At 46.0% G+C, this 13905-nt stretch overlaps 1 protein-coding gene across 2 annotated transcripts in view; it reads left to right on the top strand.

Annotated features, from left to right (window-relative positions):
- slc15a2 (solute carrier family 15 member 2) overlaps positions 1-13905 on the top strand; it is a 261524-nt gene that overhangs the window by 219432 nt on the left and 28187 nt on the right. For both annotated transcript variants that reach the window (XM_070875245.1, XM_070875244.1), the window contains 2 exons: positions 6127-6173; positions 6268-6378. In XM_070875245.1, the coding sequence (XP_070731346.1) occupies positions 6127-6173; positions 6268-6378 (158 nt within the window). The remainder of the gene's footprint in view (positions 1-6126; positions 6174-6267; positions 6379-13905) is intronic.

Genomic DNA, 13905 nt, shown 5'->3' on the forward strand with positions numbered 1-13905 from the left:
GGTCAGTTACAGCCGGTAGCTTATGCCTCCAAAAGTCTGTCCCAGGCAGAAAGGGGCTACGGGATGGTAGAAAAGGAAGCGCTTGCATGTGTATATGCAGTAAAAAAAATGCACCAGTACCTGTTTGGCAGGAAATTTGAGCTGGAGACAGATCACAAACCCCTAATGTCCCTTTTGACCGACAACAAGGCCACAAATGCAAATGTGTCGGCCCGCATACAGAGGTGGGCACTCACGTTAGCCACCTATGACTACTCATTTCGGCAAAGACCGGGCACTGAAAACTGCGCCGATGCACTCAGCAGGCTCCCACTGGCCACCACCGAGGGAGCAACCGAGCATGGTGCTGAGGTGGTCATGGCCGTTGAAGCTTTCGAAACATAAGAACATAAGAATTAGGAACAGGAGTAGGCCATCTAGCCCCTCGAGCCTGCTCCGCTATTCAATAAGATCATGGTTGATCTGGCCGTGGACTCAGCTCCACTTACCCGCCCTCTCCCCGTAACCCTTAATTCCCTTATTGGTTAAAAATCTATCTATCTGTGACTTGAATACATTCAATGAGCTAGCCTCAACTGCTTCCTTGGGCAGAGAATTCCACAGATTCACAACCCTCTGGGAGAAGAAATTCCTTCTCAACTCGGTTTTAAATTGGCTCCCACGTATTTTGAGACTGTGCCCCCTAGTTCTAGTCTCCCCGACCAGTGGAAACAACCTCTCTGCCTCTATCTTGTCTATCCTTTCATGATTTTAAAGGTTTCTATAAGATCACCCCTCATCCTTCTGAACTCCAACGAGTAAAGACCCAGTCTACTCAATCTATCATCATAAGGTAACCCCCTCATCTCCGGAATCAGCCTAATGAATCGTCTCTGTACCCCCTCCAAAGCCAGTATATCCTTCCTTAAGTAAGGTGACCAAAACTGCACGCAGTACTCCAGGTGCGGCCTCACCAATACCCTGTACAGTAGCAGCAGGACCTCCCTGTTTTTGTACTCCATCCCTCTCGCAATGAAGGCCAACATTCCATTCGCCTTCCTGATTACCTGCTGCACCTGCAAACTAACTTTTTGGGATTCATGCACAAGGACCCCCAGGTTCCTCTGCACCTCAGCATGTTGTAATTTCTCCCCATTCAAATAATATTCCCTTTTACTGTTTTTTTTCCCAAGGTGGATGACCTCACACTTTCCGACATTGTATTCCATCTGCCAAACCCATTCACTTAACCCATCCAAATCTCTTTGCAGCCTCTCTGTGTCCTCCACACAACCCACTTTCCCACTAATCTTTGTGTGATCTGCAAATTTTGTTACACTACACTCTGTCCCCTCTTCCAGGTCATCTATGTATATTGTAAACAGTTGTGATCCCAGCACCGATCCCTGTGGCACACCACTAACCACCGATTTCCAACCCGAAAAGGACCCATTTATCCCGACTCTCTGCTTTCTGTTCGCCAGCCAATTCTCTATCCATGCCAATACATTTCCTCTGACTCCGCGTACCTCTATCTTCTGCAGTAACCTTTTGTGTGGCACCTTATCGAATGCCTTTTGGAAATCTAAATACACCACATCCATCGAAACACCTCTATCCACCATGCTTGTTATATCCTCAAAGAATTCCAGTAAATTAGTTAAACATGATTTCCCCTTCATGAATTCGGTTTCCCCATAGTAGGTAATCGGCCTGAATCGAGAGTTCATCCTTGCGCCTGTGAAATGGTTTAAATTCCTCAGGGCAGGACACATTTCTTGAAAGCGAAGGCTCACCCATGACAGCCCGTCAGATCAAAGTCTGGACAAATAGAGACCCGCTACTGTCTTTAGTCAAGAAATGTGTCCTGAATGGGGATTGGCCAGCCACGTACAGAACATGCCCTGAGTAATTTAAACCATTTCACAGGAGCAAGGATGAAGTATCGATTCAGGCCGATTGCCTACTATGGGGAAACCGAATAGTCATGCCCCAGATGGGCTATGAGGTGTTCATCCGAGAACTCCACAATGAGCACCCGGGCATTGTCACGATGAAGGCAATTGCCAGGTCACATGTTTGGTGGCCAGGGATAGAGGCAGACCTGGAACTTTGTGTTCGCAGGTGCAACACATGTGCCCAGCTGGGCAATGCGCCCAGGGAAGCCCCGCTTAGCCCCTGATCCTGGCCTGCCAAGCCATGGTCACGCATCCATGTGGACTACGCAGGTCCTTTCATGAGAAATATGTTTTGGTTGCAGTAGACGTCTACTCCAAATGGATCGAGTGTGACATTCTCAATTCAAGCACATCGTCTGCCACGGTAGAAAGTCTACGGGCAATGTTCGCCGCCCATGGTCTACCGGATGTCTTGGTCAGCGACAATAGCCCGTGCTTTACAAGTATTGAATTCCAGGACTTCATGGCAGGAAATGGTATCAACCATGTCAGAAGGGCATCGTTCAAGCCGGCCTCAAACGGCCAGTCGGAACGAGCAGTGCAGATAATCAAACAGGCAATGCTCAGAATCCAAGGCGGTTCCTACACAGCCGCTTATCACATAAGAACATAAGAACATAAGAACTAAGAACAGGAGTAGGCCATCTAGCCCCTCGAGCCTGCTCCGCCATTCAACAAGATCATGGCTGATCTGGCCGTGGACTCAGCTCCACTTAACCGCCCGCTCCCCGTAACCCTTAATTCCCTTATTGGTTAAAAATCTATCTATCCGTGACTTGAATACATTCAATGAGCTAGCCTCAACTGCTTCCTTGGGCAGAGAATTCCACAGATTCACAACCCTCTGGGAGAAGAAATTCCTTCTCAACTCGGTTTTAAATTGGCTTCCACGTATTTCAGACTGTTCCCCCTAGTTCTAGTCGCCCCGACCAGTGGAAACAACCTCTCTGCCTCTATCTTGTCTATCCCTTTCATGATTTTAAAGGTTTCTATAAGATCACCCCTCATCCTTCTGAACTCCAACGAGTAAAGACCCAGTCTACTCAATCTATCATCATAAGGTAACCCCCTCATCTCCGGAATCAGCCTAATGAATCGTCTCTGTACCCCCTCCAAAGCCAGTATATCCTTCCTTAAGTAAGGTGACCAAAACTGCACGCAGTACTCCAGGTGCGGCCTTACCAATACCCTATACAGCTGCAGCAGGACCTCCCTGCTTTTGTACTCCATCCCTCTCGCAATGAAGGCCAACATTCCATTCGCCTTCCTGATTACCTGCTGCACCTGCAAACTAACTTTTTGGGATTCATGCACAAGGACCCCCAGGTCCCTCTGCACCACAGCATGTTGTAATTTCTCCCCATTCAAATAATATTCCCTTTTACTGTTTTTTTTTCCCAAGGTGGATGACCTCACACTTTCTGACATTGTATTCCATCTGCCAAACCTTAGCCCATTCGCTTAACCTATCTAAATCTCTTTGCAGCCTTTCTGTGTCCTCTACACAACCCGCTTTCCCACTAATTTTTGTGTCATCTGCAAATTTTGTTACACTACACTCTGTCCCCTCTTCCAGGTCATCTATGTATATTGTAAACAGTTGTGGTCCCAGCACTGATCCCTGTGGCACACGACTAACCACCAAGTTCCAACCCGAAAAGGACCCATTTATCCCGACTCTCTCTCTGTTAGCCAGCCAATTCTTTATCCATGCTAATACATTTCCTCTGACTCCACGAACCTTTATCTTCTGCAGTAACCTTTTGTGTGGCACCTTATCGAATGCCTTTTGGAAATCTAAATACACCACATCCATCGGTACACCTCTATCCACCATGTTCGTTATATCCTCAAAGAATTCCAGTAAATTAGTTAAACATGATTTCCCCTTCATGAATCCATGCTGCGTCTGCTTGATTGCACTATTTCTATCTAGATGTCCCGCTATTTCTTCCTTAATTATAGTTTCAAGCATTTTCCCCACTACAGATGTTAAACTAACCTGCCTATAGTTACCTGCCTTTTGTCTGCCCCCTTTTTTAAACAGAGGAGTTACATTAGCTGCTTTCCAATCCGCTGGTACCTCCCAGAGTCCAGAGAATTTTGGTAGATTATAACTAATGCATCTGCTATAACTTCCGCCATCTCTTTTAATACCTGGGATGCATTTCATCAGGACCAGGGGACTTGTCTACCTTGAGTCCCATTAAGCTGTCCAGCACTACCTACCCCCGCTAGTGACAGTGATTGTCTCAAGGTCCTCCCTTCCCACATTCCTGTGACCAGCAATTTTTGGCATGGTTTTTGTGTCTTCCACTGTGAAGACCGAAGCAAAATAATTATTTAAGGTCTCAGCCATTTCCACATTTCCCATTATTAAATCCCCCTTCTCATCTTCTAAGGGACCAACATTTACTTTAGTCACTCTTTATATATCTGTAAAAGCTTTTACTATCTGTTTTTATGTTTTGCGCAAGTTTACTTTCGTAATCTATCTTTCCTTTCTTTATTGCTTTCTTAGTCATTCTTTGCTGTCGTTTAAAATTTTCCCAATCTTCTAGTTTCCCACTAACCTTGGCCACCTTATACGCATTGGTTTTTAATTTGATACTCTCCTTTATTTCCTTGGTTATCCACGGCTGTTTATCCCTTCTCTTACCGCCCTTCTTTTTCGTTTTATATATCTGTAAATGCTTTTACTATCTGTTTCTATGTTTTGCGCAAGTTTACCCTCGTAATCTATCACGCCTCCTGTTGGCCAATAGATCCCGACCACACTCGCACACAGGGGTTCCACCCACAGAGCTGTTATTGAAAAGGATGCTCAAAACCAGGTTATCCCTTATACACCCCACCATGAAAGAAATTTTCGAGATCAGGCGCCGGTCCCAATGTGACCACCATGATGGGAATGCAATGTCCCGATGTATTGATGTCAATGACTTGTCTTTGTCCTTGACTACGCTGCAGGGCCCAAATGGCTCGCAGGCACTGTGATTGCCAAAGACGGGAATAGGATTCTGGTAGTTAAACTTACCAATGGACAAATCTGCCGCAAACACATGGATCAAACAAAAAGGAGGTTCAGCAACCCCATAGAAGAAGCAGAGGAAGAACATGATGTAGAGTTCACTCCACCACAGGTGACCGAACACCGGAACCAAGTGGAGCAAAGCCCAGTCACTGTGGGCAGTCTGGATAGGCCTGAGGCACCGCAAGCAGCAGACACTCAGGCCAGCGCCCAACAACCGGAGCCCCAACTCAGGCGCTCTACAAGGGAGAGTAAACCACCAGTAACCTGTGATCCCAATAAGACTTTGGGGGGGAGGTGATATAATGTATTCAACTGTCATTGTAACCCATGTATAAACGTACCTAAGTTGTACACCTTGAGAACACTGGCCACTAGGTGGTGAACTTGTGGGAGACACTCCTAACCTGGACTTTCAGGTATAAAAGGGGAAGCTCCACCCACCTTCTTCACTTCAGTGCTGGCTAATAAAGGTTACTGGTCACAGAGTGGCCTTCTCTCTAGTATGGGCCTCGTGTGCATTTGTACTGTATAGCAAGGACATATTATAGTCCTGAGGTCACAAAACTCTAGAAATGCATGTCTTTTTTTCTTCCTAAACTCCTGGCTGGTCTCCCACATTCTACCCTACGTAAATTAGCAGCTATCCAAAACGCAGTAGCCCGTGTCCTAACTCGCACCCAGTCCCGCTCACCCATCACCTCTGTGCTCGCTGACCTACTCCCGGTTAAGCAACGCCCCAATTTCAAAATTCTCATCCTTGTTTACAAATCCCTCTATGGGCCTCGCCCCTCTCTATCTCTGTAACCCCCCCTACTCACCCCCGAGATCTCTGCGCTCCTCTCATTCTGTCCTCTTGAGCATCCCTGCTTATAATCGCTCAACTATTGGTGGCCATGCCTTCTGTTGCCTTGGCCCCCAAGCTCTGGAACTCCCTCTCTAAACCTCTCCACCTCTCTGCCTCTCTTTCCTCCTTTGAGACGCTCCTTAAAACCGACCTCTTTGACCAGACTTTTGGTCACCTGACCTAATTTCTCCTTATGCGACTCGGTGTCAACTTTTTAATCCCATACTGTGAAGCATCTTGGGACGTTTCACTACATTAAAGGCGCTATATAAATACAAGTTGTTAATAATTGTACTAATGTTTGCATTCAGCTGGAAGATGAAAAGTCCAAACCACTGAAGGGAAAAGCCGCAATAAGGTAGGACATCGCCTTGTTGATTTCCTCAATCTCCTTTCTGTCAGCAAAAAAAAAACATTCTACTTCCTGCTCACTCCCTGATGTCTTTGTGCAGAATCGTAAATGCTTACAGCGAGGATTTCAACGTTACCCTCGGTCACGTGAATTTTGGAACAGTCGGCAACAACTACAGGAGCTCTCCGTACAAAATGGTGGATAGAGGATAGTAAGTGGAGGTCTGTTGCTGACGTATTTTGCAATGATGTGCGTCTGAGAAGCCATGAATGGTGGGCCTGGACAGTTGCAAAACAGCGCTAAGTCCTGATCTTATATGTTATGGGTATGTTGCCTTCTCTCACCTTCTCTCTCTCTCTCACCTTCTCCCTCTCTCGCCTTCTCTCTCTCTCACCTCTCTCTCGCCTCCTCTCTCTCTCTCTCTCTCCCTCTCTCTCTCTCCCTCTCTCTCGCCCTCTCCCTCTCGCCTTCTCTCTCTCCCTCTCGCCTTCTCTCTCTCTCTCTCTCTCTCACCTTTTCTCTCTCTCTATGTTAGTGTAGTGGTTACGGTAGTGGATGAGAAATCCAGCTGGCCGTGTGTTCAAGTCCCACCATAGCGAGCTGTGAATAAATCCACCATTAGCCTTACCAACCCTCCAGAGTGTCAGTTGTGGCTCAGTGGGCAGCACATTCGCCTCTGAGTCAGAAGGTTGTGGGTTCAAGTCCCACTCCAGAGACTTGAACACAAAAAAATATAGGCTGACCCTCCAGTACAGTGCTGAGGGAGTGCTGCATTGTCAAGGGTGCCGTCTTTCGGATGAGACGTTAAACCGAGGCTCTGTCTGTGCTCCCAGGTGAACGTAAAACATCCCATGTCGCTATTTCAAAGCAGAGTAGGGTAAGTTATCCTCAGTGTCTTGTCATTATCCTTCAAGTAACATAACACAAAAAACAGATTAGCTGGTCATTATCACATTGCTGTTTGTGAGAGCTTGCCGTGTGCAAATTGGCTGCTGCGTTTCCCACATTACAATGGTGACTACACTCCTTCATTGGCTGTAAAGCGGTTTGAAACGTCCACTGGTTGTCAAAGGCGCTATATAAACTCAAGTCTTTCTTTCCAAGATCTCTGCGCTCCTTCACTTCTGGCCTCTTGCGCATTCTCGATTTTCATCGCTCCACCGTTAGCGCCTGTGCTTTCATTGCCTAATCCCTCTTCTGGAATTCCTTCCCGAAACTTCTCCACCTCTCTTTCATCTTTTAAGACGCTCCTTAAAACCTACCTCTTATACCAAGCTTTGGTCATCTGCTCTAATTTCTCCTTATGTGTCTGAGAACTGCCATGGGAACATTTTGTAACATTAAGGGATGATATGAGTGAGGTTTTTAGGATTTTGAAAGGGATGGATGGGGTAGACAGAGCAAAACTTTTTCCGCCGGTGGGGCGTGTAGGACAAGGGGACATACCCTTAAAATCAGAGCCAGGACATTCAGGAGACAAGTTAGTATGCAGGTACAGCAAGTAATCAGGAAGGCAAATGGAACGTTGGCCTTTATTGCAAGGGGGATAGAGTTTAAAAGCAGAGAAATCCTGCTAAAACTGTACAGGGTATTGGTGAGGCCACACCTGGAGTATTGCGTACAGTTTTGGTCTCCGTATTTAAGGAAGGATATATTTGCATTGGAGGCAGTTCAGAGAAGGTTCACTAGGTTGATTCCGGAGATGAGGGGGTTGAGTAGGTTGGGCCTATACACGTTGGAGTTCAGAAGAATGAGAGGTGATCTTATTGAAACATAAGATAATGAGAGGGTTTGACAAGGTGGATGCAGAGAGGATGTTTCCACTCATAGGGGAAACTAAAACGAGGGGACATAATCTCAGAATAAGGGGCCGCCCATTTAAAACTGAGCTGAGGAGAAATTTCTTCTCTCAGAGAGTTGTAAATCTGGAATTCTCTGCCCCAGAGAGCTGTGGAAGCTGGGTCATTGAATATATTTAAGGCGGAGATAGACAGATTTATGAGTGATAAGGGAGTAAAGGGTTATGGGGAGCGGGCAGGGAAGTGAACCTGAGTCCATGATTGGATCAGCCATGATCTTATTGAATGGCGGAGCAGGCTCGAGTGTCCAAATGGCCTACTCCTGCTCCTATTTCTTATGTTCTTATGTTCTATGAAAGAATGTGATAGGGTAGACGTAGAGAAGCTGTTTCTGATTGTGTGTAGAGTCCAAATCTAGAGGTCATCCATATAAGATAGTCACTAATGAATCCAATAGGGAATTCCAGAGGAACTTCTTCACCCAAAGAATGGAGAGAATGTGGAACTCGCCACCACAGGGAGAGGTTGAAGCGAATATCACAGATGCATTTAAGGTGAAGTTGGATAAGCACATGAGGGAGAATGGAATAGACCGATATGCTGATGGGGTGGGATGAAGTAGGGTGGGAGGAGGCTCGCGTGGAGCATAAACACCGGCAAGGACTGGTTGAGCCAAATGGCCCGTTTTTGTGCTGTATACTTGCTGCTAGTCTGAAGTGGCCTAACAAGCCACTCAGTTGTAAAACCAATAGAAGGCCCATCACCGCCTCATCAGGACAACTAGGGGTGAGCAAAAAGTGTGCCATACAAACAAACATGCATTAACAACTGTAGGCTGCAGCTAAAAGGAGTATTTTTAAATAAAGCTACATATTGTGGGAACTTGAACCTCAAAGTAGGTAGGGAGTGCAGCGAAGGTTCACCAGACTGATTCCCGGGATGGCAGGACTGACATATGAGGAGAGACTGGATCAACTGGGCCTGTGTTCACTGGAATTTAGAAGGATGAGAGGGGATCTCATAGAAACATATAAAATTCACTCGGGACTGGACAGGTTAGATGCAGGAAGAATGTTCCCGATGTTGGGGAAGTCCAGAACCAGGGAATATAGTCTAAAGATAAGGGGTAAGCCATTTAGGACTGAGATGAGGAGAAACTTCTTCACTCAGAGAGTTGTTAACCTGTGGAATTCCCTGCCGCAGAGAGTTGTTGATGCCAGTTCATTGGATATATTCGAGGGGGAGTTAGATATGGCCCTTACGGCTAAAGGGATGAAGGGGTATGGAGAGAAAGCAGGAAAGGGGTACTGAGGGAATGATCAGCCATGATCTTATTGAATGGTGGTGCAGGCTCGAAAGGCCGAATGGCCTACTCCTGCACCTATTTTCTATGTTTCTATCAGCCTTGGCTCCAAAGACTTGAGTACATAATTTAAACTGACACTCCCAATGGCCAGTACACTGGGAGCGCCGCACTGTCGGAGATTCCGTCTTTCACTTGAGACGTTAAACCGAGGCCCCGTCTGCTCTCTCAGGTCGACGGAAAAGATCCTATGGCACTATTTCGAAGAAGAACAGGAAGTGTTATCCCCAGTGTCCTGGGCCAACATTTATCCTCCAACCAACATCGCTAAAAAAATCAGATTATCTGGTTATTATCACATTGTGGGTTTGTGGGAGCTTGCTGTGCGCAAATTGGCTGCCTCCTTTCCCTATAATTACAACAGCGACTGCACTTCAAAAATACCTCATTGACTGCAAATCACTTTTGAAGCGTCCTGAGGTTGCGAAAGGCGCTATATAAATGCAAGATCTTTCCTTTCAACTTTAGATTATTTTTAATTTCTATCCACTTCTTGAAGTTCCCGTCCGCTATGCATCCTTCTCAGGGTGAGTGCTTGGTCCCACTATCCTCTCAGCCGCTGGACCACTCAGTGACGATGCTGGAAGATGCAATAAAAGTAACAAAAGCACAAGAGGTTTCGTGATGACCGTCTCACAAGATCCCGTGTGGCTCTTAATGCTCTGCCGCTCCTGTGAAGCGTCTTGGGACGCTTTAATACGTTAAAGGCGCTATATATAATGCAAGTTGTTGTTGTTGTTGTTGTTTGCTAATGGCACCAGCTATGGAGCAATGCAAAGTAAAAGGTGTTGTAGTGGAGCATTTAAAATTAACACTCAACACTAGGTCTGGGTTCGAAGATTCAAGTAGTCTTTAATTTCTTGCAAGGAAGAGTCAAGTCTGCAGTCAACCTGTTGCTGAGCTCTCCTCACGTGCTCTCCCTGAACAAAGAAAACACAGGGTTTTTATACAGTTCCTCTGCCTATAATGGCCGGATATTCAATACATGAGACATACATTAATTTTGTCCCAAAAGTTCATTAGTACATTGGAATGTTATCTTATCTCTCTTGCCTTGATTGACCAGATGGAGTTTTTCCATAGTGTCACTTTTGACCCCTTGCCCTGTTTATCTGCCCCTCCTGCGGTTCAACAGTTGTGCCTCCTGTAATTGTCCTCAGGTTACACAACTTGTAAAGTTAATAATTCTGATATGTTATTTCCCTTTAAACACCCTTATAAAGTTGACCACTACAAAGGCCTGTGTCAGCTTGCTTTAATTCCGAGATCCATTCTTAACCCTTTAATTATAACAGTGCTCGATAGCCCCACTTCAGTGTTTATAGCCTTGGCCTCCTCCCTCACTCTTCACACAAGGCCACAACCTCCTCTCCCTTTTCCGCATGGAATGAGATAAATTCTTGGGTGCAGTAGAGCATCTTTTCAAAATCTACAAAATAAATGCGTAACATTACAGAAGAAGATAAGAAATAGGAGCAGGGAATTCCATAGATTTACAACCCTCTGAGAGAAGAAATTCCTCCTCATCTCAGTTTTAAATGGGCGACACCTTATTTTGAGACTATCTCCCTAGTTTTAGTTCCCCCTATGAGTGGAAATATCCTCTCTGCATCCACCTTGTTGAACCCCCTCATTATCTTATAAGTTTCGATAAGATCATGTCTCATTCTTTTGAACTCTAATGAGTGTAGGCCCAACCTACTCAACCTATCCTCATAAGTCAATCCCCTCATCTCCGGAATCAACCTAGTGAATCTTCTCTGAACAGCCTCCAATGCAAGTATTCCTTAAATACAGAGATCAAAACTGTACGCAGTATTCTAGGTGTTACTGTCAATAAAATCTAACACAATTATCTTCAAAGACATAACATTAAACATAAGAACATAAGAAATAGGAGCAGGAGTAGGCCATTTGGCCCCCTCGAGCCTGCTCTGCCATTTAATAAGATCATGGCTAATCTGATCATGGACTCAGCTCCACTTCCCTGCCCGCTCCCTATAACCCTTGACTCCCTTATCGCTCAAAAATCTCTCTATCTCCACCTTAAATATATTCACTGACCCAGCCTCCACAGCTTTCTGGGGCAGAGAATTCCACAGATTCACGACCCTCTGAGGGAAGAAATTCCTCCTCATCTCAGTTTTAAATGGGAGGCCCCTTATTTGGCACAGCACGAAGTAAGGGAAGATAATCCTGTTTAATTTTATTGACAGTAACGTTGCGCATCCATTTTGTAGATTTTGAGAAGACACTCAACTGCACCCAAGTATTTATCTCATGTACCTGTAGGTTCCAAATCCATGGTGGGGCTTCATCAGGACCGGCGGCCATCTTTGTTAAACCAATGGGCAGATCCCAATCTGCAATGGTCCAATGCATTGCACCCTTTGACCTACGTTGGTTGGGAGCTTCCATCGGCTGCTCCGAACTCTACTGGAATCTTGAGCAGGGCCGGAACAAGACGGGAATCCCATGGACCTGATCTAGCTCTCCTCTATGCCTTGCCTGTGACCATTTTTGGTGTGTTAATGGAATGGAAATCAGGCCCTCGTCTCTTTCATTTCTGCAGCTTTCTCTCTGATTGCATATTGCATCATTTTTGATCTAAAGGAAAGTACTTGCATTTATAGAGAGCCTTTCACCGATAAGGGATCAAGGGACTAAGGGGTTATGGGGAGCAGGCAGGGAAGTGGACCTGAGTCCATGATTGGATCAGCCATGATCGTACTAAATGGCGGAGCAGGCTCGAGGGGCCGTATGGCCTACTTCTGCTCCTATTTCTTATGTTCTTATGTTCACGACCTCAGGATGTCCCAATGTGCTTTACAACCAATGAAGTATTTTTTTTAGTGTAGTGACTGTTGTAATGTGGGAAATGCGACAGCCAATTTGTGCATAGCAAGCACCCACCAACATCAATGTAATAGAATTATATAAACTTACAGCGCAGAAGGAGGCCATTTCGGCCCATCATGTCCACGCCGGTCGACAAAGAGCCGCACGGCCCTCGGTCAGCAGCCCTGAAGGTTACATATAAACCTATATGGCAGAAAGGTAAAGAGCTCCCAGCCCAACCAGTCCGCCCCACACAACTGCGACACCCCTTGCACTGAAACATTCTACACTCCGCCCCAACCGGAGTCATGTGATCTCCTGGGAGATGCAAAAACTAGATAAAAACCCAGGCCAATTGGGGAAAAGAAATATGAGAAAATTCCTCTCCGACCCATCCAGGCGATCGAAACTAGTCCAGGAGATCACCCTGGCCGTATTCGATTCCCTACAGTACTTACCATCATATCTGCGCCAGCCAACAAGAGATTATCCCGTCTAATCCCACTTAGACTGTGGGATTAATCCCATAATCTGTTTTAGTGATGTTGCTTGAGGGATAAATATGGGCCCAGGACACTGGGGATAACTCCCCCTGCTCTTCTTCGAAATAGTGCTGTGAGATCTTTAACGTCCACCTGAGAGGGCAGACGGGGCCTCGGTTTAACGTCTCATCCGAAAAACGGCACATCGGACAGTGCAGCACTCCCTCAGTACTGGCTCTGGAGTACTAACTCCAGTCTCAGGGATATAGAAACATAGAAAATAGGTGCAGGAGGAGGCCATTCGGCCCTTCTAACCTGCACCGCCATTCAATGAGTTCATGGCTGAACATTCAACTTCAGTACCCCATTCCTGCTTTCTCGCCATACCCCTTGATCCCCCTAGTAGTAAGGACCTCATCTAACTCCTTTTTGAATATATTTAGTGAATTGGCCTCAACAACTTTCTGTGGTAGAGAATTCCACAGGTTCACCACTCTCTGGGTGAAGAAGTTCCTCCGCATCTCGGTCCTAAATGGCTTACCCCTTATCCTTAGACTGTGACCTCTGGTTCTGGACTTCCCCAACATTGGAAACATTCTTCCTGCATCTAACCTGTCTAACCCCGTCAGAATTTTAAATGTTTCTATGAGATCCCCTCTCATTCTTCTGAACTCCACTGAATACAAGCCCAGTTGATCCAGTCTTTCTTGATAGGTCAGTCCCGCCATCCCGGGAATCAGTCTGGTGAACCTTCGCTGCACTCCCTCAATAGCAAGAATGTCCTTCCTCAGGTTAGGAGACCAAAACTGTACACAATACTCCAGGTGTGGCCTCACCAATGCCCTGTACAACTGTAGCAACACCTCCCTGCCCCTGTACTCAAATCCCCTTGCTATGAAGGCCAACATGCCATTTGCTTTCTTAACCGCCTGCTGCACCTGCATGCCAACCTTCAATGACTGATGTACCATGACACCCAGGTCTCTTTGCACTTCCCCTTTTCCTAATCTGTCACCATTCAGATAATAGTCTGTCTCTCTGTTTTTACCACCAAAGTGGATAACCTCACATTTATCCACATTATACTTCATCTGCCATGCATTTGCCCACTCACCTAACCTATCCAAGTCGCTCTGCAGCCTCACAGCATCCTCCTCGCAGCTCACACTGCCACCCAACTTAGTGTCATCCGCAAATTTGGAGATACTACATTTAATCCCCTCATCTAAATCATTAATGTACAGTGTAAACAGCTG

The sequence above is a fragment of the Pristiophorus japonicus genome, chromosome 3 (genome assembly GCF_044704955.1).
Source record: "Pristiophorus japonicus isolate sPriJap1 chromosome 3, sPriJap1.hap1, whole genome shotgun sequence".
In the NCBI taxonomy this organism is placed as follows: domain Eukaryota; kingdom Metazoa; phylum Chordata; class Chondrichthyes; family Pristiophoridae; genus Pristiophorus; species Pristiophorus japonicus.